The 27,028-nt window shown below is 40.7% G+C and overlaps 2 protein-coding genes across 3 annotated transcripts in view; one reads left to right on the top strand and one right to left on the bottom strand.

Moving 5' to 3' along the window:
* Positions 1-24,512, top strand: part of zmp:0000000755 (phosphofurin acidic cluster sorting protein 2) — a 38,885-nt gene extending 14,373 nt beyond the window's left edge. Inside the window, exons 2-25 of one of the 2 annotated variants that reach the window (XM_057046550.1) lie at positions 953-1,040; positions 6,638-6,721; positions 7,568-7,699; positions 10,947-11,109; positions 11,748-11,839; positions 12,069-12,149; positions 12,398-12,457; positions 13,340-13,491; positions 14,091-14,184; positions 14,965-15,045; positions 16,377-16,504; positions 16,573-16,705; positions 17,267-17,371; positions 17,507-17,613; positions 18,164-18,318; positions 18,412-18,522; positions 19,038-19,140; positions 19,552-19,584; positions 20,649-20,691; positions 20,765-20,807; positions 20,883-21,021; positions 21,094-21,317; positions 21,526-21,639; positions 22,094-24,512. In XM_057046550.1, coding sequence (XP_056902530.1) covers positions 953-1,040; positions 6,638-6,721; positions 7,568-7,699; positions 10,947-11,109; positions 11,748-11,839; positions 12,069-12,149; positions 12,398-12,457; positions 13,340-13,491; positions 14,091-14,184; positions 14,965-15,045; positions 16,377-16,504; positions 16,573-16,705; positions 17,267-17,371; positions 17,507-17,613; positions 18,164-18,318; positions 18,412-18,522; positions 19,038-19,140; positions 19,552-19,584; positions 20,649-20,691; positions 20,765-20,807; positions 20,883-21,021; positions 21,094-21,317; positions 21,526-21,639; positions 22,094-22,209 — 2,581 coding nt within the window. In that variant the 3' untranslated portion in view covers positions 22,210-24,512. The remainder of the gene's footprint in view (positions 1-952; positions 1,041-6,637; positions 6,722-7,567; positions 7,700-10,946; positions 11,110-11,747; positions 11,840-12,068; positions 12,150-12,397; positions 12,458-13,339; positions 13,492-14,090; positions 14,185-14,964; positions 15,046-16,376; positions 16,505-16,572; positions 16,706-17,266; positions 17,372-17,506; positions 17,614-18,163; positions 18,319-18,411; positions 18,523-19,037; positions 19,141-19,551; positions 19,585-20,648; positions 20,692-20,764; positions 20,808-20,882; positions 21,022-21,093; positions 21,318-21,525; positions 21,640-22,093) is intronic. The other variant, XM_057046551.1, reaches the window with a different exon arrangement.
* Positions 24,478-26,700, bottom strand: mrpl2 (mitochondrial ribosomal protein L2). The gene is made up of 8 exons (XM_057046554.1): positions 26,558-26,700; positions 26,174-26,274; positions 25,891-26,059; positions 25,555-25,696; positions 25,326-25,441; positions 25,126-25,236; positions 24,872-24,945; positions 24,478-24,803 (listed from the first exon to the last, which is right to left on the bottom strand). Exons 2-8 carry the CDS (start codon positions 26,228-26,230, stop codon positions 24,594-24,596), a joined length of 879 nt encoding a protein of 292 aa, XP_056902534.1. The 5' UTR covers positions 26,231-26,274; positions 26,558-26,700; the 3' UTR covers positions 24,478-24,593.
* Positions 26,701-27,028: the final 328 nt, after the last annotated feature.

Genomic DNA, 27,028 nt, shown 5'->3' with positions numbered 1-27,028 from the left:
ACCTGCACACTAGACCCATGAGCTGCCTACAGGGGTCAACATTGAATTATTCCAGCCTTCTTAAATAGCCCCACCAAAATGGCATTAAGTTGTGTGGACAGAGATTATAATCAAATTTCTGCTATAAAAATCAAGATTAGATAATGGCCAAATTAAACCTTTTACATCACGTGACTGTTACAAGAACTCTACTCTTACACAAATCACAAACAAATTCCTTAAATCTTTTAAGATTACAAGATTTGAAAAATGAAAGAACATTATAAAAACTAGGACTATTTATGTAATACTCGATTTCGTCACTGCGACTGTACAGACTGCTCTCTCTGCTTTTAACACATTTCTAACTAACGAGCAGAGAGCGCATCACTGTCTACTCCATCCTTTCTTTCTTCCTTTGCCTTCCTCCCCTTTGACTTGGACTGAAAATAATTATATAATTATGATAATAGAGCAGGAGTGGCAGGAAAAGTGGGCCAGGAGGAACTCGATGGAAATGATTTATTGTGGTAAAAGCAAATCTACTATTACGTGTTATAGCACCATTAATGAATGTCTTTTGATAATGAGGATGGAAGCACTGGTCTGAAGTTTCATTCCCTGTTACTACCTACTGATTTAGTCAATATTAAATCAATAAGCTTTCGAATGATGCATGCACCAATATAAAATCACTAACTTCTAATTTGTCAGTAAATGGTGGAGTAAACAATTGTGGAACATCAAAATTCCCTTTCAAATTGTAATGGAGCTGTAAATAATGGGATCTGGGCACGTTCTGCCAATGCCATCGCTGACTCAGCTGCTTACTTTGAATTGAGACGGTTATTGTCCATTCCTGCAGAGACTGTGACAGTTTTGCTGCTTTTCCCTGAGAACGTGTCATGAAGCTGCGTTCATCATGTGTTGGTCAGGCCACTAATTCCTTTTTCTTTCTCTCTCTCCTCCACAGGCTGTGCAGCCTCACACTGAAAAAGCTTGTTGTTCTCAAGGAACTTGACAAAGAGCTGAACTCCCTGTCTATAGCTGTCAAAATACAGGTGAGTTGGTTTGTCTTCCACTTGGAATGGGACTGAAAAGCTGCAGATTTTAGGCACTGAGCTGTGGCTGTTCTTTGGAGCTTTGCATTTGCCCGATCACAGAGCCGAGACCATGATAAGACATGCTGCTAATCCTACTGATTGATATAAAAACATCCTGAGCTGCACTCTGAGACATCAACACAGGTGCTTTAAATAGCTGACTAGCGTTAGCACTCTAAGCAAGGGCAATAGTTGGATTAGATGGAATGTGCTACTAATATTGATGGTTGATGCATTTCTGTGCTGATAGATCTGCAGAACATGTGTTGTTGAATTGTGGATTCTTTTCTTACAACACACCTCTTGTACATTCTTAAAACCTTATATCAACACCAAATCCTCTATGATGCAAAATGAATCCACCCTTGATTGGATATTTCCAATCAAACCAAATAAAGGCAAAAAGGGATTTGAGCTGTCAAACATTCTTGGATTGTCAGCATCCAAGGCCACACCAAGACACATTTCAGACCTCAAATTATTATTATCTGCAAGAATTTTTCAACGTTTGGGATGAAATAGTCAGGTAAATGATATGCTTGCCCATTTACCGTTGAGCTTCTGAAAATGGTACGTAAAAATCACTGCAATTATTGAGTAATTACTGCAATCAATTAGGACTTAATTAAAATCACATGCTTGGAACTAAATCACATCTGAGGTTTGCTATTAAAACATGGTAGAGGGAAAGTAGTGCCACCTCTGTCTCATCCTACCAGAGTAACGCCACAAGTCTCTTTATCCATGAGCTGCGTTGTCTTTAGAGCGTGAAACCTCCCATTTCTGTGGGACTGCCGGAGGGCAGCCGAGCAAAGCTCTGTTCATTGTCGCTCTGGAACTGGAGCATTAAATGCAATTTCAGCAGGTTTGGTTAGAAGGACAAAAGAAATAGAGAGAGGAGCAGATGGAAGAGGAACAAGAGGCTTGTTTCCAGGATGGTTGACAAAGCCTCGTTACCATATGTCATCAGTCTCTTGAGCAGTCACCTCTCCTCTAACCCTCCTCAGACTGATGACCGCAGGAGCAGGGATGATGGGATGGCAGAAGCGTTGCTTGATACTCACGTTCAGACAATTAGAATTTTTATTATTTTACCAAAACAAATGATTGCTTGGTAAGTTTAGCAAAGAGTTGGAATTTGAGGGAGGGAGGGGTTCAAAAAGTGTCTATATTTTGTCCAGTTGGTAGTTTGGTTCCCAAGATGCCCTTTGTTGCAAGAACCTTGCTGAACTTCTTGTCTGAGGCTCTCCAGAACAAATTCATAGGTCTAAAAGTTGCGGTTGATATTCTTTCAGGGTTGTGGAGCTTAGCAGGCCTGCAATGTCCCCCAATATGGCCCCAGAGAGACGGTGTAAAAGCTTGTATCAGAGGGGTCGGTCTGTGCAGCCCCCGTTTGCCAAGTCTCTGCTAGCTGATGCATGCCAGGCAGTTTGAGAGTGTCCTGCTTTTGTGCCTTGATTCATTGTGCTGATCATCAAGTAGAGAAAAGAGTACATCTTAGTCCTCTTTGTGGGAGACATGTTTTTTGAAAAGGTCAAAGTCAGGCAGAGATTTAGTCCTTTTTCTCTGTATTATCCACAAACACATCAGTTGCCCAGGGAAACACTCACAAAGTTCTCCTAATTGCAAATCTTGCCACAGTCTATTTATTAGAAGCTTTCGAAGTATTTTATGCATAGATTAGTTTGTCTTTTTTTATTTCCTCACAAGTGAAATGCAATAAGATGTGTATCCAGTTTGTCCGAGGAGATTCCTGATGAACCCGGAGGAAATCAGCAAAACAGAAGAATTTAAAGGGGCAATACTCTTCCTCCACCTCAAACCTCTTTTCACCTTCTCTGGAATCTGTTACTTTTCTTTTGTGCCTCTATTCTACATTTTCATTGTAACAGGAAGTTGAAGAGAGAAGGGACTGTGGCAGAGTGGTTTAAGCATGTTTTAGCCACTCCCACTAACTGGTTACCATTTTACAGTTGTATTTATGTAGACCGTACAAAATGGACCTTACAAACCTTATTGGGTGGGGAAACAGCAATGAAAATTGTTTCTGTAAATATAAGTGGGATTTTTGAAGGGGCTGCTGAGCTGGTTGCTTGGCAACCGTGTTATGGGAAAAAAGACAAACATCAATTGGTCTCGACCAAGAAATTTTTGTGTATTAATCTGTGAGTTGGCAAGTGCATGAAGACTTGATTAGTTTTCATGAATTTTTTTATATTGTTCTTCAGGAGGAAAAGGTGTTTTTCACAGAACTGCAAGAAAAATTATTTTCCAAAAATTCCAAAACCATATCTCTTGCCATCATGAGTTTTTTCCCCACTGGGATTCTCTGTCTACAACTGGGAATGATGCCATTAGTGCTTTGCTGTTCATGATTTACTGTTAAGCATCCTATTATCCAACAGTTTTCTCAGAAAGAAGTAGAGTGTTATCGATGGAGCAGGGGTGTCTCCTCGAACCCGAACCCTCTAACCCTCTAACCCTAACCCATAACCCTGACCCCTAACCCTCTAACCCTAACCTTCCTCCAACCCTCTAACCCTAACCTCCTCTAACCCTAACCTTCCTCTAACCCTGACCCTCTAACCCTAACCTTCCTCCAACCCTCTAACCCTAACCTTCTAACCCTCTAACCCTAGCCCTCTAACCCTAACCTTCCTCCAACCCTCTAACCCTAACCCTCCTCTAACCCTAACCTTCCCCTAACCCTGACCCTCTAACCCTAACCTTCTTCCAACCCTCTAACCCTAACCCTCTAACCCTAACCCTAACCCTCTAACCTCTAACCCTAACCCTAACCTTCCCCTAACCCTAACCTTCCTCTAACCCTCTAACCCTAACCCTAACCTTCCTCTAACCGTAACCCTAACCTTCCTCTAACCCTGACCCTCTAACCCTAACCTTCCCCTAACCCTAACCCTCTAACCCTAACCCTAACCTTCCCCTAACCCTAACCCTAACCTTCTCTAACCCTAACCCTCTAACCCTAACCCTAACCTTCCTCTAACCCTAACTCTCTAACCCTAACCCTAACCTGCTGGTTTACAAGCATAAAACACAAACTGGTTTCTCCCCATTTCCAGATTCTGTGCTCTCCTCGCTCTCATATCATTGTTTCTTGCTCTCTCTCTCTCTCTCTGTCTCTCTCTCTCTCCTCTCTCGCTCTCTCTCTCTCTCATATCATTGTCTCTCGCTCTCTCTCTCTCCTCTCTGTCTCGCTCTCTTCTCTCGCTCTCTCTCTCTCTCATATCATTGTCTCTCGCTCTCTCTCTCTCTCTATATCATTGTCTCTTGCTCTCTCTCTCTCCTCTCTGTCTCTCTCTCCTCTCTCTCTCTCTCTCTCTCTCTCTCTCTCATATCATTGTCTCTTGCTCTCTCTCTCTCTCCTCTCTGTCTCTCTCTCTCATATCATTGTCTCTCTCTCTCTCTCTCCTCTCTCTCTCTCATATCATTGTCTCTCTCTCTCCTCTCTCGCTCTCTCTCTCTAGCTTTGGTTCTCTCATGACATATCTATCTAATTAAGACTGTATTAAGTCCCACTGGTTTATGCTTACAGTCACTGAAGAACCCCAATAACGTTCTTCTTTTATGGCATCTGCAGCAGATTCCTGGCAGATCATTACTGCCCCCAACAGGTGGGTTATGTGACTTAATTAAATGTGATCGATCATGGAATCTCTTGCCCACGTTTTAACTTGCCACTGTGGCTTGTGGGCTAATCAAATTCACCCACCCCTTCATAAATGTATCTGCATTTAGCCAGAATAACATGTTGAATCTGAGAAACTTTCAGCCACAATATTGTCCAAAAATTAGCCGCTAATTCATTGAAGATGAATAAAGTTACCACCCATCAGTTCTTTACAACAGCCAGGATGGCTTTGCTAGACCTTTATGGACACACATCCACCCATTTCTGAATTAATGCAAAGTTTGAAAGGTTATTACCAAACAAGCTGAGTACAGTACTATCCAACATTTGATAGAGCTGACAAAGATTCTTCCTTGGTGTTCAACAGTTGAATAACTCTGGTTTTTATGTCTTGATGATCTCATTTTCCCTTTGTATGAACAATGGCAATCAAATTTTCCATTTGGCCTTCAATTCTGTTTTCAGGATGGTTTCCTGCTCCTGACTTCTTAAAGTCTCAGTTGTGGTTTTCGTCAGTTACTTTCTTGACTTCTTTTATGTCTAAGAAATAGGACTACTTATACTCTTATACAGCACATAAGTGGCTTGTTCAGGAGCTACGATTTCAAGGAAAATGAACTGTTGGCTTTCTGGTTTTGTTTTTGACTGCAGGCCATCATTAGCAACCAAACAAAAATGATTAAACATGATTATTTTTTTTACATTTAATCTTTTTACTGTGTTGGTTGGTTTGAACATGGTTAGATACTTCTATGTAAAAAGGTGGATGCCACATATAAATAATTTTGTAGTTCCTGTAGTGTTCCTCTGATCCCTAATCAAGACTGAAATTGTGCTTTAGAACATGGCTTGTTTGTCTTTAGACAGAGCGGTTGGCTAAAAATTCTGTCAATGTGCAACTATTTATTGTCCAACTCTACGATACTTTTGGCTGTGATCCACCCGTGATCATTGTAATCTTCTTGCTTCACAGCTTCTGAAAGAAGTTTGTGTTTTTATTATATATATCATATCTAACCTGTTTTTCAGAGCCTTAGAGTAAAAAACAAAACAAAAAAACACCACATAAATGTTAATGCAGCAGGTCACGGTTATATCCTTAAATTTAGGACTGTATGTATTAACCGTGATGGTCATAGGCGACTAGTTCATCCTGTTTTAAGATTTAGCGGTGCTGATGATAAAGTGTCTTAGCAAAGGATCCAGTGTCTTAGCAAATGCATTGGATTATTGAAGGGTGAGCTCGAAACTGGATACCTTTCCCCTCCTTGGCAGATGTATTGAATACCTGAACTAAAAATGACTTGGTAAATACTGGAAATTATGATATCTGTCATCCTCACTTCAACCCAGAAATCAAAGCATTAAAGAGCTGTTTCTGTTGATGTGGCCACACTTTGATTTCCTGTCTGATCTAAAAAAAAAAAGGATTAATCATGATTCAGCTATTGAATTGCAAACATGGTACAGACTGAATCAGATCATCTCAAGACACACCCTCTGTCCTTAACCCCCTAACCCTCTAACCCTAACCCCCTAACCCTAACTCTCTGTCCCTAACCCTCTAACCCTCTGTCCATAACCACCTAACCCTAACCCTAACTCTCTGTCCCTAACCCACTAACTCTTACCCTCTGTCCTTAACATTTGGATAAGGCTTTGATGATCCAAGGCATTTTAATCTGCTTGATGTTTTGCTAAAACATTAGGCCACGCCCCCAAATTAGCTTTGCTGACGAATCTCCCTCAACTCCAGTCGTCTACCTTATATAATAAAGTTAATTTTAGTTTTGATCTGTAGCTTCAAACTGGTTCTAAAGTGCCAAATGTGCAAAACAGACCAAATATGCACACTGGCTTCACTGTCCTAAAATAATAGTGCTTTAACTTTACTTTCTTCCAGGGTTCTAAACGTCTGCTGAGATCCAATGAGTATGTCCTCCCACCCAGTGGACTGATGGAGACGGATCTCGAGCTCACATTCTCACTACAGGCAAGAACTTTTGAAATCTTTCTTTGTACTTTTGCACTTGTGTGGCAGTTTTGTGACAAGCAGGGGGGATGTGGCCTTTATGTGGAGAGTTGGTACTAAATGTACGCTCAAAAACAGTGAGGTGGAGTCAGACAAATTACTAAAAGGGCGAAACTGCTTCTGAAAAAACTTATATTAAAGCTGCAACTGACAAAACTGGGAAATATTAGCTACAGAAGGGTTAGGGTTAACCCTAACCTTTTCCTCAGTCTGTAATAGAGGACACATGGCAGGTTCCCAAATGTTCTCTCATCAAGTAACTAAACACTAAAGTCTCCATCTGGTTTTTCTGTGTGCCTCTGCAAGGCGTGCAGATTAGGATCTAGCTAGCCGGGCACTAAAACAAGAACTGCTTGGACAAAATGTGCAACTAAGAGGAGTTTACCGTTTTATCGCAAATTTGTGGCTACTACACTGTCTAAAAAAATCCCCAAAAAACTCCCAAATCCTTGTTTCTAGCACCCCAGAAAACATGGCTTATTAATTTCAACTTGTTTTTTTCCCCACATCATGTAGCATCATGTAATAATATCAGTCTTGAAAAGTTGTGCAAGTCTGCATTTGAAATCAGGCTGGTATTCTGTTTTTGATCACCTTAATGTGTGTGGCTAAGGGAGGGGCGCTCTTGAATAGGTATTGAATTGGGTTAGTGGTGTGTTTAGGCCTACAGAGAGACTGTAGGTGGCGTTCTGAGGGCAGCGACACGCCACAGACAGAGGCACGCTCGTTCCTTGGTTCATCTTAATGTCCATGCATGATGCGGTCTGCATTGTTAAACCACCTCTATTTTTTTGGTGTAACTTCCAGTACCCACATTTTCTGAAGAGAGATGCCAACAGACTGCAGATTATGCTGCAGAGGAGGAAACGCTACAAGAATCGAACCATCCTTGGCTACAAGACTTTGGCTGTCGGAGTCATCAACATGGCTGAGGTAGACTATCGTGGCTCCTGCGGGATGTTTCCTTCTGTTCACTCATTCTTTTCCTGTTTCTCTTTAGCCCTTCATTTCTCCTGAGACTTCTGAGAATCCCATCAGTCATATTCTCTGGTACACTTACAGTGATTGACATGGTTGTTGATTTCTTTGTGCTGTTTAGCAGTTGCCGTACAGGAGATTCACACTCATCACACAAACCCGTCTGTGAGATTATGGGCCATCTGTGGTTGGGACTGGCTTCAGACACACAGCACAGTTCACCATGCTATGATGAAGTGATGGAATAGAAGATTATTAAAAGTCCCCCTGTACAGGCTTCTTATATGATATACAGTATGTTTTACGTATATCGGTTGGCAACATGCTTCGGCGATTTAATGCTATCCAAAGTTGCGACATAGTCACTTGCACACTTGTTCATTCCTTAATTGTAAATTCTAAACATTGAAACTTCCTGCTGTTATTGTTGTTCTTCTGTGGGTTCTTTAATTGCAGCACAGTAGACAAAAGTGTGTTTCTCCTTCGTTGAACTGACAGATGACCGATCCCGGGGGTGTTGGGGATCAGAACTAATGCAAGCTTGGAAATATTGATTTACAGAGTTACAAATTGTTGACAGGATTTTTTTTAACCTCATTTTAGCAATAATAGACCTTGTGTTCAGAAGGTACCTGTCTGCGTGTTCATGCCAGAAGCGACACAGTACCAGAAGTTGTCTTTTTAAAATGCTACCCAGAATTTAGTAAAAATAAAAAGGATCAAAAATACATTGGCCAAATGAATCACAATTAAAATACAATCATAAACCAGAATCAGTCGACTGGAACATAAGTCGCCACTGCACCAGTTCTAATACTCAAATCAGGAATGTTCTCTGAGATAAATTTATGAAAAGGTGCCTCCTATATATATATAGATAGATATATAGATATAGATAGTAGATATATCTATAGATAGATAGATAGATAGATAGATAGATAGAGATATATATCTATATATATATATATATACTGTAGATATATATCTATATATCTACAGTGTATATATATAAAACTCATCTTGAGCAGTCAGTGCACCGAAGATGATTAAATAATGAGTAGGTTCAGTGTCTAACTGAGAAAATCACATGTTTACATCAATCATAGCTATAATACAGACTCTTTCCAAAAATAATTGCAAATCATGGAAAAGTTTATTCATTTCCATAATTCCATTGAAAAGGTTACATTTTACATAATTTGGGCTTCCAGATCATAAAACCCACGGAAACAGGAATTCACAACATTTAGAGCACTGAAGAAATCAGGCAAACATTTTCAGGGTTAGGGTGACGCAGTCATGACGAATGTGTCACACACAAATCATCGACGAAACTCAAAACACCTGCACAGGATTCCCCATTAAATTGGTTCAGTTTGGTTCAATATGGGGAAGACGGCAGACTTGACAACTGGCCAGAAGAGTCATCGATGCCCTCCATGTGATGGGTTAGCCACAAAAGGTCCTAGCTAAGGAGGCTAGCTGTTCAGAGTGCTGTGTCCAAGCATGCCAATAGAAAGTAGTGGCAGGAGAAGATGCAGCAGCATACGAGATGACCGTGGGCTTCAGTGGATTACCAAACCGAGAAGATTCAAGAATCTGGCAGAGATTGAGGGTGGAATGAGGCGAGAGTCACATCATTTGGGGTGCGATGTCTGGTGCAGGTGTTGGTAACCTCTTAGATCCAAGGTCACCGCACCAGTCTATCAGAATGTTTTAGAGGACCTTATGATGTCTTCTGCTGAGAATCTGCATGGAGATGCAGATTTCATCTTCCAGCAGGACCTGGCCCCTGCCCATATTGCCCGAAGCACCAAACTGGGTTTTATTGCCATCACAGTGCTTGACTGGCCAGTCATCTCTTTTCTGGAACCCCTTTGAGAATCTATGGGTTATTATCAAGAGGAAAACGAGGGGCAGCAGACCCAAAAACCAAGAGCTGACATGAAGCAGGAGGAATCTGGGCTTCTGTAACTCCCCGTGATGCCAGAGGCTGATGGCCTCGGTGCCACGGTGATTAAGGCAAAGGGATTCCCAACCAAGTATGGAACATTCACATATCATTTAGAAAGTACCATATTTTGATTGATTTGATGTGATCCTAATTTCTTTTTGTATCTGCAAAAACTGAGAAGTAAAAGGGGATTTCTTCAGTTTTCAAATTGAATTTGAATTCCTGTTTTGATGGAGTTTCTGAGCTGGAAGGAATTGATATACTTGTTTCAATTGTGGGTCCTGTAATCTATAAAAGTTTAACTTTTTTAATGGAATTATGGAAATGAATAAACTTTTCCATAATATACATTTTTTTTGTAAAGGGTCTGTATAAGTTGATTATATGAGGGGCCATTAAGTAAAACTTTATTAATACACACAGACAGGGTCTATACAATAGGGTGATCAAGGGTTAGGGTTAGTTAGAGTTAGGGTTAGTTATATCTTTAGCATTGAATTTTTTAACCCTTTGAAATCAATTGCTGTGATGAGGTAATTGAATAGATTTGAATCGAGCACAGTTTCAGCTGAAAGTTGTAGCTATTATTGCCCAGGCCAAAGATAATCTCAAGCAGGAGCCCCAGGATAAAAGTTGATAGAAAATAAGGTGAAGGCATTATTACATTTACATTTATTACATTTTAAAATGCTGTTTTACTGCTTTAGTGATTACTAGCAACAACCCATAGACTTCTATGAATAAATCTGGTTTTAACATTATTATATCTTGTTGTTCTGGGTAGTTAAGTGTCAAACCCTGTAGTGCAGACCCTTATGTGCTCTTATTTTGAGGCTATTGCAGTTTAATGTGGGAGAACGTTACCTATTGGACTTCCAGCTTCCACGCCTAATGGGTCATTTCTCTGGGATGTGATTCATTAAAGCTAGTGCACCTTAGATAGAACTCATTTCAATACTGCTATGTTTTCTGACTGATATAGTAACGTGGACCTGGACCGTTTAGCAATTTGCAAATAAAATTTCATTTGATGATAAAAACGCTTGGAGGCGGTAAATCTCTCTCCAGATAAAAGAACATCTAACAATGACAGTTCTGTGTTGGATTGTATTAGTTTGGTTAGAAAAATGCATCCTTCTACTCTGTCACAGAAATATTGTTTGTGTCCTGTTTCTGGAAACTTGAAAAAAAGATTAACTGTTAGTTCTAAAGTCAGTGCCTGGTCCTGTTAACCCTCCTGTTGTTCAGGTGATGCAACACCCCACAGACGGAGGACAGATTCTGGGTCTCCATAGTAACGTGAAGGAGGCTCCAGTACGTGTGGCAGAGATCAGCGTGTACTCGCTGTCCAGCCAACCCATCGACCACGAGGACGGCAGTGGCCAGGCTGGCCGTAAGACCAAAACCTCAGGTGGGGGCTCACTTCTCCCAGATCGGTCCAGATCAGTTTTAGGATCTTCACTTTTCTCTGCTGATTCTGGCCAGAGAGAGACTCCACACCCTTTATCCTGACGTGTTCATCGTTCTGGATGGAATTAAGGAGGCCCTTCAAGTCCAAAACACAACAAATGACCTCATAAATAGACTTCTGAATAGATGTCATTGGGAGGGGAGAGAAGATGCTTATCTTTGTCATCCAACCCCTGCAACACATGCAGAAATGTGTCCTGGCTGATCTAAAGATCAAAAAGAAACGATACCACATCACAAACAGAAAGTGACCATGACAACTGAATCTTAAGATGAAATGGGGTTGATGTGACTTACAGTCAATGACTGTATAATAGAATTACAGTAGTGTTGTCAAAAATGGTGACTGATGGAGTCACATTGAGTATAAATACCAATATGAAATTAGGTATCATTTTCTAAACAAATGGCACATTTGGCACATATTCTAGTTTTGATAATGAACATTTTTATCACTCCTATGTTAATATTTAATGTAATTTTAAACTTTATGGTGTTGCACTTGAATTCCTCTCATATGATATTCAGTCTCTTTGCTCCATCTTTACAAGTTACTTTTTCTTCTAATGCCTCCCTCAGACCGTTCCCCAGACCTGGATAACTATTCCGAAGAGGATGATGACAGCTATTCGTCGGAGCAGGAGGCCAGTGATGACGCGGTTCACGGCCCGGTCGGTGGCAGAATGATGCACACCTGTACACACCTGAGAATGAAAGAAATTTAAATAATTCATCAATGCGCATGTTGTTGCAAGCAGCCATAATTCAGAAGTGACAAATTCTTAACTAGAGGAATACGCCATTAGTATGATCATGTTTTCTGTTTTTAAAAGATAAACAATATTAAGAAATGTGAAGTCATTTTGGTATTCAGAGAATACTTAATATCCTCTGTTTCAGGATCTTTATGATGAAGACGACGAGGTCAGGAAGCCGAAGAAACCCCGGAGAAAAATGATCCGAACCACCTCTATGACCAGAGTTAGTAGTCCTGCTGTGCTCGTGTTTGACAATCATTGACTATAACATGAACTTAACCTTAAATGATGAAGGCTGTGAGTTCCCTGGGCTGTTTCTAACTGGCTGTTTCTAACTGGCTCTTTCTAATGAAGCTCCACTGGAGCGATACTGGTTTTATTGGCCTGAGCCTTAATTTTGACATTTAGTTTCCTTTGCTGCAGGAGGGCCTTTTTTCTCTTAATTATTCTTTGTGTTTATTTTTGTGACAGCAACCTAATTTCAAGCAGAAATTTGTGGCCTTGCTGAAGAGGTTCAAAGTAACAGATGAGGTAAGGTGGAAAAAAAGAATGACCAGTTTCACTTTCAAAATAACAATATAGTCAATTTTAACACATAATGGTGAAATAATGACATTGCTACATCACTGCCACCTCATTCATGACCAAACTGATGTCATGAATATATGTTCATTGCATTTTCATTGTACCACTTAAGACTCCACTAATTATTCTAAGCTCCAAATTGCCCCCTAACCCTCATTTGTGTTGACTGTCTAATAACTGCCCATACAGCACATGCTCACACATCTAAACACAAAAGGTGATGATTTGTTCTGCATTTTTGCAATTCCATTTCCATTTATGTCTTATTTCTCAAGAGACCCATGTGTCTGTATTAATGGTGATGTCGTTTTGCTTACAAAAGTCTCCAGGCTGTTTGTGCTGAACCTTGCTGGCTGCTTCCTGAAGCTCCAGGTGGCCTGGTGATCTTTTATCACATTTGCCGCCTGTAATCCGCTCCTGGCTGGACATTGTGCAGGGCTACAGCTCTATAAATACACATCCGGGAGGAGGAGAGGAGACAGACAGACAGACTGTGTTTGTCTGCTTCCTGCCAGCTTCTGCACTTGCAGAGTGGTATTTAACACCTGAATAATCTAAGGCAGTCAGTCTCAACATTATACACAATCAACTGTGCACCTCAGCTCTCTCCTAACATTTGCCTCTTAATTGGCCTGTGTGGCAGTAATGTAGCAATGTATTTATAGCATTTCTAGCAGCCTTCAGTCTAGTCAGTAATTCCTAGAGTTCCTATAGCCATTGCATAAGTGATTGGTTAATGCACAGTAGTAGATGCTCGCTACACTTTTAACCCATGAGCATGATCACCAACCCCTACATTACCCTAATTATGTCTCTCTGGTTTGGCAGGTTCTGGACTCTGACCCGGTAGACCAGACCCAAGAAGTGGAGGAGGATCTGGATTTGTTGTACGACAGTCTGGAGGTGTACAACCAGAGCGACAGTGGGCCTGAGGTGGAGGATAATGAGAGTGTCCTGAGCACGCCCAAGCCCAAACTTAAGTATGGGTCTGAAACTATTGATTTAGTGTTTATATTAATAAGTGCAAATTTGTGACTTAGTTTTGGTGAAGATTTGGTTCTTTTGTCTGCATTTCCGTAAGGTTCTATGCTTCTAATCTGAAAATATTTTGCAGGACTTATTTTTAATTAAATTTGGGTTGTGGCTTGAATATGACTTAAGAGTGAGGCGAGTCCATTGGATCTGAAGTCACACTTTCAAAAAATAAAATACACCCTTTCCTGCAGGTTTGCCCCTCTCACATTACATTTTTTCCTTGGAGCCTTTATCAACTTCATGAACAGATTCTTTTACGTTGAGAGCTGGTGGATTTTTATACATGTAAAAACATCACATATAATGAACTTCTAAAATTTACTGAAATTACTAAAGCAGGATCAAAATAGACGAGCTGGCTTGTATAATTTTACGCAGAACACTTTTTATATGAAATTAATGACATATCTTCGTACGGTCAAAGACTATTCGGTAATGTAGTTTATGTGTTTTTGCAAGATGCTATGAAGTGTGTGTGGGTGTGTGTGTGTGTGGGGGGGGGGGATTTGTAAACTCATTAGTCCAAATATTTTTCTGCTTTCAGGCCGTTTTTTGAAGGGATGTCACATTCTAGTTCCCAGACGGAAATTGGCAGCATACACAGCCAAAAAAGCCAGCAACGAGAGCTGTCCTGTCCTGTGAGTTGACCCTCGTCCCCATATTACCAAACTCATCTGTTTTTTTTCTTTTTAAACCCTCTGTGAACTCCTTACCTTCAGCCTCTCAATTACTAAGGATTTTGTTTTAGTAAATGCAAAGGAATTTCCCTGAGGTGTTGTTTTGCATGTGTGGTAGTCGTCTGTGTTTTTTGTAGTTCACAGACTCCCTCCCAAGAGACCATGATACTACAAACCAGATATTCTGAGCATGAATGCAATGTAGGTCACCATTCTCTTCACCGGCATACTCAGATGGGGGGAGGGTTGGGCTGTCCAGTCCATGCCCTCCTCACCCCATCGCTCCTACAGTATTTATAGCAAGTGACACTGTATGACCTCTCCTCCACCATCAATACACACAGATATGCTCCCATGCCCCGGGGAGGCTGCACTGAGGAATGTCCTAACTCTGCTCCAAAGATTTATGGTTTGGGGGCCGGGGAGTACAAGGGAGCGACATGGCGAGAGAAGCAATTGTTGTTCCATTTCAGGCTCTAGTAAAATATGCTGAAGCATTTTCCACCCTCACGTTTGTCCATTTTGCTCAAGAGATATCTCCAGTGGATCTTCATGAAAAGCTTTTGAAGGACAAAATCTCTGATGTAATAATATAGTGAATTAAGAATGCATTGTCATTCTTTTAGAGTTGATTTCTCCTGACAGACAAATCAAGAATGAGATTGCATGAGTCTGTTATCAGCAATCCTGTCATTTATGCCTAAATCCTGTCTAAATTTTTGTGTTTTTGTTTGCTTGTAGACTGGGGATTTTCTGACGGTGGACAGATGTAAAGTGCAGGGGACGCGGCATCCAGATGACGGCATCACCGATGCCACCACGGTATGTTTTTGCACTTGATAAATCCCCATTAATCTGTTTTTTCGACAGTTTTCTTTTCCAAACTCCTGCTGCCTGTCTTCATTTGTGCTCCCTTTCCTAGTGAGGGTTTTTAGACATTTTCCATGAACAAAAAAACAAAGAGTGTAAGCATAATTTAGATCACAGATAAGCAACTTAAACCCAAAGAGGTCCAGTCAGGGAAAATGTATTAAAGTAAATGCCCAGAACATCATTTAGAATTTTTGTTAATGTCCTATTTGCTTTACTAGTTGTATCAAAGAAATAAATAAACATTTTAAGTACCGTATTTCTGCAACCTTAAGGCGCACCGTATTAAAAGGCTCAGTCTCAGTTACAGGTGCTATTTCTGTATTTAACATATACATAAGGTGCACCGGATTATAGGGCGCAGGCGTGGTAGAACATACCGGTACGCTGGCTTAAAACGTGCACGCTAGCATGTGTGTTTAAAAAGGCAGCGGAAGCAAAACTGAGTTCAGTTGGACTTTATTGAAGTTCAGCTTCGTCTTCTTGACTTGGCGAAGCTCGTTTTCCTGCTTCCTCCACTTGTGAACCATGGATTTGCTGATCTTGAACTCTCTCACGGTGCAGACACACACCGCACTATAAGGGTTAGGGTTACATAAGGGTTAGGGTTAGGGTTACATAAGGGTTAGGGTTAGGGTTACATTAGGTTAGGTTACATAAGGGTTAGGGTTAGGTTACATTAGGGTTAGGGTTACATTAGGGTTAGGGTTACATAGGGTTAGGGTTACATTAGGGTTACGTTAGGGTTATGGTTAGGGTCGCTGCATGAAAGGGTTATGTGTTGGCTGAGGAATGGCTTCATTCTTTTAATTTCCTGGTCTTACCCCGAGATTACGGCATTCGTCAGAAAAGGTGCGCATGGTAAATTTCAAGTAAGAGGATACTTCACATTTAAATAAGATCTGGTCCCATACATTATCGCTCCCCCCCGTTAGTGACCCCTGTTTTAGGGCAAGCATGCGAAACTGCACCTCCGTTATAAATCAGCAAAGGAAGACGACCTGGAAATGTTGAGGACTGGGAAGAGTCATTAGTGTCCTCACACTACTTTCATCACTAAACAGCACAAATATTAATGAATTTCATCTGCTATTGAGGCTTGCATTGTTTTCTAGAGATCTAACCTTTAAAGAGTTTTTTTTAATGAAGACAGTCCTTTCACCACAACTGCTGATGTTCAGGAGTGTCTCCGAAGGTTTATCTGATGTGATGGGTTGTTGGGTTGTCTCAGCAGAATTGTCCTTCCCGTCCGTTCATCTTTGCTCTCACCTTTTGTGGTTCAGGAGGTGGAGCCAGACGACAGCGGGCCAGTGCCTGGAGAGGTGAGCAGCTGGGATGTCAACGCTGAACGTCCAACCAGCACCGTTGCCAAGCTCTGCAAAACTGAATCCCAAAACCACATGTCTCCCAGGTGACCGCAGATCTGGAACCAAGATAGTGTGATTATGTTTTTAATAACACTTCTCATTTGTTCCATAGTAAAATCGAGAGCAGGATGCAGAGACGTCCGCGCAGCACCTCCATGAAAGACCGACAGAACTCTAAAGCCCAGAGTGACAGAACCAGCAGTATGGAGAGCGAGTGCTCTCCAGACTCACGACTCATTGCACAGGTAATGTGTTACCCCATTTTTTTTAAAGTTTTATGAGTGTTGCCTTAAATGTTTGGAGCATGGTGTCCCTGTGTAATTATAAATCTGTCTTTATTGGTACATTTACAGGATATATGCTATGTATATCTCAAGTGTTTGATTTGATGCTTAACATCCTGAAAAGTCTCAATCTGATCCAATATGCAAGGTTTTTTTTTCATTAGTACTATAAATAAATGCAAACATCTAGCAGTTGGTAGCTGCAGCAACATTGGTAAAACTATTTATGAAGTCACCTTTGAACAGCAGGTGACATGAAAATGTTTTTAGAGACTAAAATGTTCTTGGCTGAAATGGCTGAAAATATTGAGCATCAGGACAGATTTGAGACATTTGGCGGGTTTATATCCACTTCTTTTTATGCCATACTATGTATTTATGATGTAATCATAAATATACTTGTGATGGAGGTGCAGGTCCAGAGATGATGCGATGATACCTAAATTCAGTAGGATGTTATCGACTCACCTTCATGACACGTGCACGCTTTGTCTCTGTTCTACTGTCTAATGTGTCTCAAAGGTTCCTCGGAAATCTGTGTACGACCAGCTGAACCAGATCTTGATATCGGACGAACGCCTACCAGAGAGCATTATTCTCATCAACACCATGGAGTGGCAGGGACAGGTGTGGCTTTTTCTTTACATGGTTCCTTAACACTTATGTCATCTCCACTTTGGCTTTCACCATGACATCAGCTTTATTATCGACTATGAAAAGTCCTGGTCGATAATAAAACTTGTTTCTCTTGTTATTTTGCAGTATGTAGCTGAGTTACTCCATGAACAGGCCCAGCCCATTGTGTCCACCTGCTCTGTTGCTGATGTTCAAGCCGCTTTCAACACTATTGTAACACGGATCCAGAGATTGTGAGTCACTGCATTCAAAATCTTTATTTTTCAACTATGTTTATGGTGGTCGATTGCCAGAGAATTCCAGGAAATGTTCCCCCAAACTTTGAGAGTGTTCTTTTACCTGGTTTCTTAAGTCTTCCTCAGTTCAGTTCTATTTTGGGATCCATCCACTTACCCAGGCCTTCTAACTTCTGTTAATCATTGCTGTTGCTACCTGACTAGAAGATTCTTCAAAGGGAGTCACTAAGAAATGGACATGGGCATTAAACCCAACAGGAGTCTGACTGAGTTGGAATGATGCGAATAACAGTGTGTTCAAAAATCTTAATCTTTTGGGGGGGGGGTTGAATGACGACCAGGAACAATATGAAGGTGCTTATAGGCATGAGACTTGGACAGGATCATTGTCATTCAAGCATCTCTCCCTTCTTCATTACCTTTGGCTAATGTGTCTGCCCTCTACTCTAACCCTGATGAATTCAGGATTGTAACAAAGAGTGTAGACATTAATTATGACAAACCGGTTTCTTCTTTGATCCTTTTCTCTTTATATTAAAACCTGTAGCTGTAACTGCAATGCACAGACGCCCCCAACAATGAAAGTGGCGGTGGCAGGTGATCAGAGCTACCTCAGCACCATTCTGAGGTTCTTTGTGGAACAGCTGGCCAACAAGACGCCTGACTGGCTTACTTACATACGCTTCCTGGTAATCCCTATAGGTAAATCAACCATGATTATTGCAAACACACCCCTCCTGCAGCTTGTGCTTTAAACAGAACTGTACATTATGTTCTTTCTGCTTTCTTACTTAGGTTCCCATCCCCTGGCCAAGTACGTGGCCTCCTTTGACAGCAAGTTCAACAGCATTTTTATGGACTCTGCATGGAGGGAGCTGTTCTGCAGGACAGAGCGGCCGACCTCGGGTAGGGAATCATGTCTCTGGCGTCAGGCTATAAAGCAGGTCTGTCATCTTTAAAAAGAGGTCAAATCAAGGGTCCTGCGCTGGTGGATGAGGAAGTGATTTCATCCACCTGCAACAAACAGCTCCAGTCTGATTTAAGTCTGAATTTCTCTTCCTAAAAGGAGAGATTCATCTGTCTCTTTTATATTGTATCACATTGTGATAGCTTTGAAGGGCATTAACATTTGCCATATACAATAAAATATTAATCTGAAGAGCAGAAGCAGAATGTTTTTTGTAATTAATCAGCCTAATTTAAGACTCTTTTGGTGAATTGAAGCTTTTTGTGCCAGCAAATTTCAGTTCTATTTTTAGACTGCGACACACAGCACACGCTTCCTTTGGTTTCATCCAGCTTTCCCCATTTTAAGATGGCGACCTCCTTCTCTCTTCTGCACAGTCTTCTTGTGATATGCTAAACGTGAAAAAAGGGGGAAAAAATGCTTCAAATATTTTACAGCGTCTTTCTCTCTGCAGAAAGCATCGATGTAGCCGGACGAGTTGTTCAGTATCTCGCAGGTGCCAACATCTCGCACCAGTTCCCCATCTCAGAGGCCATGCTCACCTACAAACAAAAGAGGTAAAGCCACAGTGGTCATCGCTGTTTATTAAATGTGTATACATGTGATTATGTGCTTTTTAATTCATGATTGTGTTGAAATATTTACTTTGTATTTTGAAGCATGATCTCTGGAGTATGTGCATGTGATTAAAAAGACAAATGTTGATTTTAGTGATGTTGTTACTCCCTGGAACTGGCAGGTTCTGGTCCACTTTAAGCTTGTATTTTTAATAATAAGGGTAAATGCATACGTCAGTGCAGTCCTATAGCATCAGCAGGCACACACAGTGTGTGCATTTGTTTCCTGTCTGTCTGAACATTTCCCCTTATTGTAAAACTGGCTTCCTTTTGCTCACAAGTCTTTAGTACAGCTCAGTTTTAACGCTGATGCATTCCTCCCTCCCCTTTCCTCTTTGATTTGCATTCAAGGAAAAGGAGTTTGTATTTTGATTTTTACATCAGGTATCTAATTCAATTCATTTTCTTTGGCCTTTCCTTCCATTTCCTTGATGTGACTTTAGCGTTTCCTTTTTCACACTCGGCACCCACAGTAACCTCACTTCACACTCCGCCCTGACAGTTTGTGCCTTTGGTTTGGTGTGAGTTTTGGATCTTGCTCTGTCTTGTGTGTGAAGATTTGCCTAACAGCCTTTAACCGTAAATGTGGAATGCTAACCTTGCATGCAGAAATGACACACAATTTGTTAGTAATAGAAGTCATGTGACCATAGTCAATCAAACTGCTAAAATATTTACCCCCAGATCAGCGCAATCTATTTTGCTTATTGTTAATTATTTTGCCTTAATAACTTGCTATTTGTTCTCCATAGTGCACAATAATTGCTTTTGAAAGACCTCATTGCAAAATTTTCAAATTTACATGAAATGACTTTAAAATGTTTTTTAATTTTGTGACTTCACAACGTCACTATTGGTTTTCAGCATTTGTGTTTAGTTAAACCAGTATAATCATGTAGAGTTCTTGCTGAGAAAAATCTCCACTTCTAGACATGAAACATCTCTTAACCTTAATATTAAACTACGGTGCTAATGTCCGGGGTGTTTAGAGCCGCTGGTACAGAAGCCATCCATCCAGCCTATTTGGCTGCTGGTTTTTGGAGTCTGCATTTAGTTCTTTACTTTGTTGACTCGACAAAGAGGTGTCTTTTTTCTTATTCTGATAGAGGAGTACTTATTGTTGATTGGCTGACATGTTCCCATGAGCAGACAGCTGTCAGTTAATGAGAGTTGGAGCATAAATGATGTTCCGTTACTCCAGCTCATCACAAAGACCCCCTAATGTGTTTTGGTTGTAATGAGTGGTCCTCTCATTCTTTGTTACTCATTGTTATGCGATGCATTCCATCCAAGCCAGTCATATTCCATTTCTGCTGCAATGGGACATGGTTTTCGACCATGTTGCCGCCACCTTCCCTCAAGGACCATTGTGTGTTCCTGTGCACCCCTGGATTGTTGAAATGTTGTAATTCACGTCCTCACAGCCTCCTAACCCTGTCTGTTTACAGCCCCGATGAGGACTCCTGTCAGAAATTTGTGCCATTTATTGGGGTAAGAGCAACTTCACAGACACATGTGTTTTTGTGTGTTAAACCGTGATCTAACCATCTCATTATTCATGCAGGTTGTGAAAGTTGGAATTGTGGAGCAAAGCCTCTCCACATCAGGTAGTAATGTTATGGCAATTTACCGGATTATTTATGTGTTGATGACCTGAAGGTAATAATTCCCTGAAATTCCAGTTGATTCTGATGATGCAATGGGAGGAAGTGTGGGCATCCTCTCCTCTCCAACACCACCATCGGCTGGTCCGTATGGGAAGGAGATTGGGGGCACCCCTCCACAGTCACCCTCTGTGTCCACTGCCCTCTCTGGAACTGGGTATGACGGGTTTCATGTATCAAGAATAAACCTCCACCTTCTTATTCTCATGATTTTTCATTGCTTTCTTAGCTCTCCATGTTCTGGCAGTGAAGTGATGGGGTTGCAGGTTGACTACTGGACGTGGCAGGGTCCAGAGAAGAAGAAAGATGGGGAAAAGAGAGATGTGGGACTGAAGAACACTCTGAAGAGCAACTTCCGTTCTCTGCAAGTCAGCCGCCTGCCTTCTGGAGGGGAACTAACTCCGCCACCAAGCATGGCCATGACCGTTGTCACTAAGGAGAAGAATAAGAAAGGTGAGGAAAAGAGTGTTGTTATTCCTCTTGGACAGAAATAAGAGATGAGCTACAGAAGTCTGCTAAGGTTACTCCTTTGAACCTTCACTCCCAGACATACAGTATATTCACTCTAATGTGTGCACATCTAATCTTTGTTAAACCATGTTCAGTCCTGTAACAATGTTGAAATAAATGGCTGTCATTGCCTTCCTGTTTCCACTTCCAGTGATCTTTCTTAGCAAGAAGCCCAAGGAGAAAGATCTGGACTCTAAGAGTCAAGTGATTGACGGCATCAGCAGGTTGATCTGCACAGCTAAGCACCAGCACACAATGTTAAGGGGTAAGACGCTGCCATCTTGTGCCCGATTGTCTTAAAATCAAAATTTACACAGTTCACTGTTCTAGAGCTGCTCAAAGTCTAAGTCCTGAAAACCTTTTTGTTCATAGTTGAAAATGTATGTAGTGTTGCAGTCAAATGTTTAGGAGAAATTACCTTAATACTACTCCTGTGGTAGCAATTTGAAGAAAAGTGGCTGTAACAAGGCTGCCAGATGTGGTGCTGGCAGCTGCTCGGATGCACCACAAAACTAGTATCAAGGAATCTTTCTCAAAAATGATTTATTTATCAAAATGTGCTCAGGATTTCATTTGATTTGTTGTAGCTTTGTGAAACGTTTGAAGGGTTTTGTACACTCAAATCTTCACATCTTTATCCATGTGTCAGAGAGTAGAGTGAATATTTGTGTCAACTATACCTTTAACTTAAGTTGTTGATCATATTCTTTTGCCTTCAGTCACAATCGACGGAGTGGAATGGAACGATGTAAAGTTTTTTCAGCTCGCTGCCCAGTGGCCAACACATGTCAAGCACTTCCCAGTGGGAATCTTTGGATACACTAAGCCGGTGTGAGCGTAGCCACCACCCTTCTGGACCCATCTGGACCCGACTGCATTGCACTTGGCTCCACGTCAGGCTACAGAGTTAGAGAGGAAACACCAGCGAGGCCCCAGCAGTAATAGTTTTCCTGTGGAAATCTTACTCACAAATCAATGTTCCTTACACAAATTTCATGTTGTTGAGTTGATGTTTGTGATGTCGGGTGTTGATATTGTTGTTTTTGTTTTTTACACACTAAAAAAAAGAAAACATACTATTTTGTAAGAATTGTGCTACAACCTCTGAGGTCATTTGAGGAGTTTAACAATTTGCCACATTTCAAGAAAGGCAGCTGTGTTTGCACTTTGTTTTCTTAACATTTTATTATTTCTGTGAAATCCTACATTTATTGTTACTCTATAGACATGGAGGAGTGTGACAGTGATGTGCAGTGGAGTGTGTGAGATCGTTTGAGATGTTTGTTGTTGGAAGTTGGAGTATTGCTGTGAATTTAGATGGAATCTCTTCTAACTCAGTGCTCAGTTTTCTTACTTGTTTCCCTTTACTTTCTCTAAAAGGTCAAACTTTTGTAGGAAGGAACTTTAGTTCTTTGTGTCTTGTTGCTTAAAAGTACACTGTGTTTAAAGCAAAGAAAGAAAAGAGTCTTTTTGAGGGTAGCTAATAATAGCGACTGTTCACATTACAAATGAATCGAAGCTACATTTATGAAAAAATGTTCCCCTATGATTTTGTATCCATGTTTACGTCCAGACCACCTATAAGCAGGGTATCACAACATTTCTGATGTTAACAGCTGAATGCCAAATGAATCTTGTCAGTTAACCTTTTAGTGTTCTGCTTTTCTTAAATTTCCTCCATTTCCCGCCTGTTTCCACCCGTGCTGTAATCAGAGTTGATATGGTATTTGACCTGAATCGTGATTTATCATAAAGGTTGTGTTATCTTCGTGGACACCGCAGACCCACAACAACCTGACAAATTTCGGTGATGTGCCAAAGTTGCCATTTTCCAGTTGGCCACCATAATTTGGTCAAACCTCTTGGCGTATTGACAGAAATAATAAGTTTATTACATGTGTGGTGCCTGTGGAGATCAGTAATAATATTACTGAATTTAACCTGTTACTGTTCCCTGTTTGGCCAAATATCATTTCCAAGAGGTGTGTCCATGAATGTGGGGTCCTTGAATTTACCCTCAGTGACTGGATGCGCTAAAGTATCCTGATGTTAGAGAAAAATACCAACTTTTTGGTCTGACTTGAAACTTTAGCACAATGCAATTATTAGATAGTCATTAGTATAGGAAGAAAAGTGTCTGGAGTATTGCCATATGTCCAAGTCATTGCCTGTGTGTCTGTAGGTGTGCTACATGTTTGATGGTACTCCCTCAATTGGCATTTTTGATTGATTTATTTTTTTATGTCCTACAACAGAACACCTTTGAACAAAGGACTTTCTTGTTGCATTTTTTTTATAAAGACTTTATGAGCTTTGAAAGGCTGGCTTTTGTAGTATTGTATAGAAATATAGACAAAATGTTTTATTGTGAATCCCCTTAAAATTGAAAGCACAAATAGCTTAATTTTATGTCATGACATAAATGCCAAATATACTGCCAGAACTCCTGATGATGAAGTTGACATGTACGATGCAGACACTCTAAATAACATATTCCCTCTTTATGTAATGCACTTTCGTGTGGTTTTATAGTCATCTTATTTAAAATTGGGATGCGGTTTGAGGTTGAAGTGCAAGGGGTAACATCTGAAATGTAAACCCTAACCACAAAAGAGATTTGATTTGTGGGGATTCAGTGTGCAATGTTTTATTTTTTATTTAAAAAAAACATTTTTTGTTAATTTTGACTTCTTTTTTTATCCAAAAACTCTTTTTGACTCCACTGAAATCAATATCTCAGAGGGATATTTTGTAGAAAATACCCCAAAGTATGACTGCATTTCATTAGTGGTATTTGACATTTGTTTCCCTCCCCACATCTACACACAATGTGGGGGTGTTGAGTACGATTGGGTCAATGAGCAGGCATGATCATTTGCATCAGTATTAATGGTTTTCATTAATGGTCAGTTAAAACATGCCATCTCATTGCTCCTGTTACTTGAAATGCCACCCAGTGTCTTTGCACAAACACTATTTGAAATGACATGGCAGTATTTTTAAATTTACCACTAAAATGGGTTACTCTGCATGTTGTTTTACTATAGCTGTAAATATGTTTTGGATTTTTATATTTTGTTTCCTTCCATACTCTCACAAGCAGTTGTGCTTAATAAATTTTTAATCTTCTGTACAAAACAGCTCTTTTGGTTTTAGCTTTCCGTTAACAATCCACAGTGAGTACAAGCACGTGCAGTCCCAAATATGTTCACACTGGCTTTATTTAGCAGAAATTGATGGCAGGTTGATGTAACTCTTCATAGGAGGCAGAGGTTTAATCTTGCGTCCTGCCCAGCCCCCTTTCCTCTGCCACAAGCCGCTCGAAGGGCGAATGCCGAACCAGCGATTCCGCCCAGCTTTGCCGATGATCTCTTTATTGTGGTCAACGTTGGACACCCGTCCCACTGTCACCATGCATGTCTCCAGTACCTGTGAGTGCATGGTTAGTTCAGAGCAGAATATAGCTTTATGCGAAGTCTTGATGCAGAAAGCCTCACCTGCACCTGCTGCTTCGAAGGGAGCTGAACTATCGCTGTTCCATTTACTTTACGCAGCAAAACACCGCTTGTCCCTTCAAACAAAGAAAACATTCCGCAAAGGGTTAGGGTTAAATGGTGACAATGAATAATAAAGTCTGTTATTGTATAAATCTGATTTCAGAAAGAAATGTCCACTACTGTGTCAAGCCAGCCAAACAGGTTTAGTCTCTGCTTGGCTGCAGATAACAAAAGTATGCCCAACGAAAGATTACCTGCAGCACGGATATACTCGGATCCCTTCCCAGGCTGTATCTCTAAGTTGTTGACCAGTGTCCCCACAGGAAGAGCTCCCAGTGGGTACGCATCCCCCTCCTTAGCTGATACTGCAGCATAAAACCAGGTTTTAACTTAAATAAGACAACACATATAAACACGTAAGTCCATATTCCTCATCTCTGGTGAAGGTTGTTACCTGCCATGCGTCCAATGACTGCAGATGTTTTGATGATGTCTTCAGCCTGCATGTTCTCTGTAGCAATAATCCATCTTTTTCTGTTGCCTCCAGCTACAAGTGCTATGTCAGCAGACCTATATGCACAATCATGAGGACCAGACCAGGCATTTAGGATCTCCAGCATGCAGGAAGTGGACAGCCAATGTGATTTAAGTGGTCTATCTGCATGTTTGAAAGCTAATCTCACCTACATGGGTCGTATCTCACTTCCACAACCTTTTCTTCAAAAGGTTGGTCCTCTTTGCCTGCTTCATAATTCAGCCTCTTAAAGTCAACCATTCGGTATCTTTGTTTATGGCCACCGCCAATGCCATGTGTTCGAATCTTTCCTGAGTGATACAGATAAGAAAGGATCAAAATAATCAAGGCTGTGATACAGGAGAAATATATTCCCTTAGATGTGCTGTCATTCTCATAAATAAAACAGGTGCTTTGTTTACTTAAATTGTAAATGTGGATTTCTAAAGCCCAAATAACATCTTGAATCTTTCCACAACTTCATATACATAGCAGAGAGGTGTACCTGTGTGGTCTCTGCCTCCAGTCTTCTTAATACCAATTGGTCTGATAGTGTACTTCTCCCTCTGCTTCCAAAGTGTCCTATTCTGAGCCAGAGAGGCTGTAGTGAGGAAACCCCTGGCCTGTACAAATATACTGGGGACCAGGGATCCCACTTTAGACTGTGTGAGCATCTGTGGTCACAAAAAAATGAAACTATAATTTTAAAAAAAGTATTACACTCGTTTTGATGATTCGTGGATTCTCTGTCTGAGGTCCCCTGATAAAGTTGGCAAGCGAATTATTACCTGAAAGGATACCTTTAGGAAGCGAACAGCTCCACTTAGACCTGAATTCGCCATCATTACGTCCTCCAGGCAGCTCTGAACCGTTTGACAAGTAAATGTCTCTGCAAGCATTTCATTTCATTTTAATTTAATCTCTTACTTTTCATACCAAGACCAAGCTAAATCGTATGTTAATTAATTTAATGGGTTAGATATTAAATGTGGTTATATTATTATTTTCATTATGTTTAAGGCGTTACAATAATCTTCGAATAAGCTAGTTTAAAATTAGCATCCGACACACAAAACTACGGAGATTTTATTGATTGTACATGGGTAGAAATAATTAGCCACCTGGATATTTATAAATTGCATATCCTACAGTATTTATAACGTTGGACAAACCTTAAATTGCTGTTAATTTCATCTATTCCTTTTTCTCTATGTCCTTCAGGTACCAGCATGACATGTCGCAAACTGATGACGCAACACAAGGGCGGAGCGTTCTTCTTTTCGTTTTCTTTTTCTTCTCATTTATATTGGCGATTGGCAACTAGCTTGTGGGTGCAATACCGCCATCATCTGCTCTGTAGTGTAAAGACTGTGGTCTAAAAACCCTGCTGCTTTGCCGTTTTAAATAAAAAAATCAAGTGACATCGTTCCAATTCCTCCTCAATGAATCTGTGAGATTCCACGGTAGTTTCACAAGAGTGATTTTTTTCCCTACATTTCTTTATGGGCAATATACATCAGAGACAGTGACGTAGATCCGGTGAAATCTCCGGATGGTTGTTAACATCCGGTCACCCACGAATACGTCAGGGTAATAACAAAACAAGGGCAGGAGGAGGGTTAGGGTTTTAGGGTTGGGTTTAG

Source organism: Takifugu flavidus, chromosome 11, assembly GCF_003711565.1.
Source record: "Takifugu flavidus isolate HTHZ2018 chromosome 11, ASM371156v2, whole genome shotgun sequence".
Taxonomy (NCBI): domain Eukaryota; kingdom Metazoa; phylum Chordata; class Actinopteri; order Tetraodontiformes; family Tetraodontidae; genus Takifugu; species Takifugu flavidus.
This window is presented reverse-complemented; position numbering and strand designations above follow the sequence as displayed.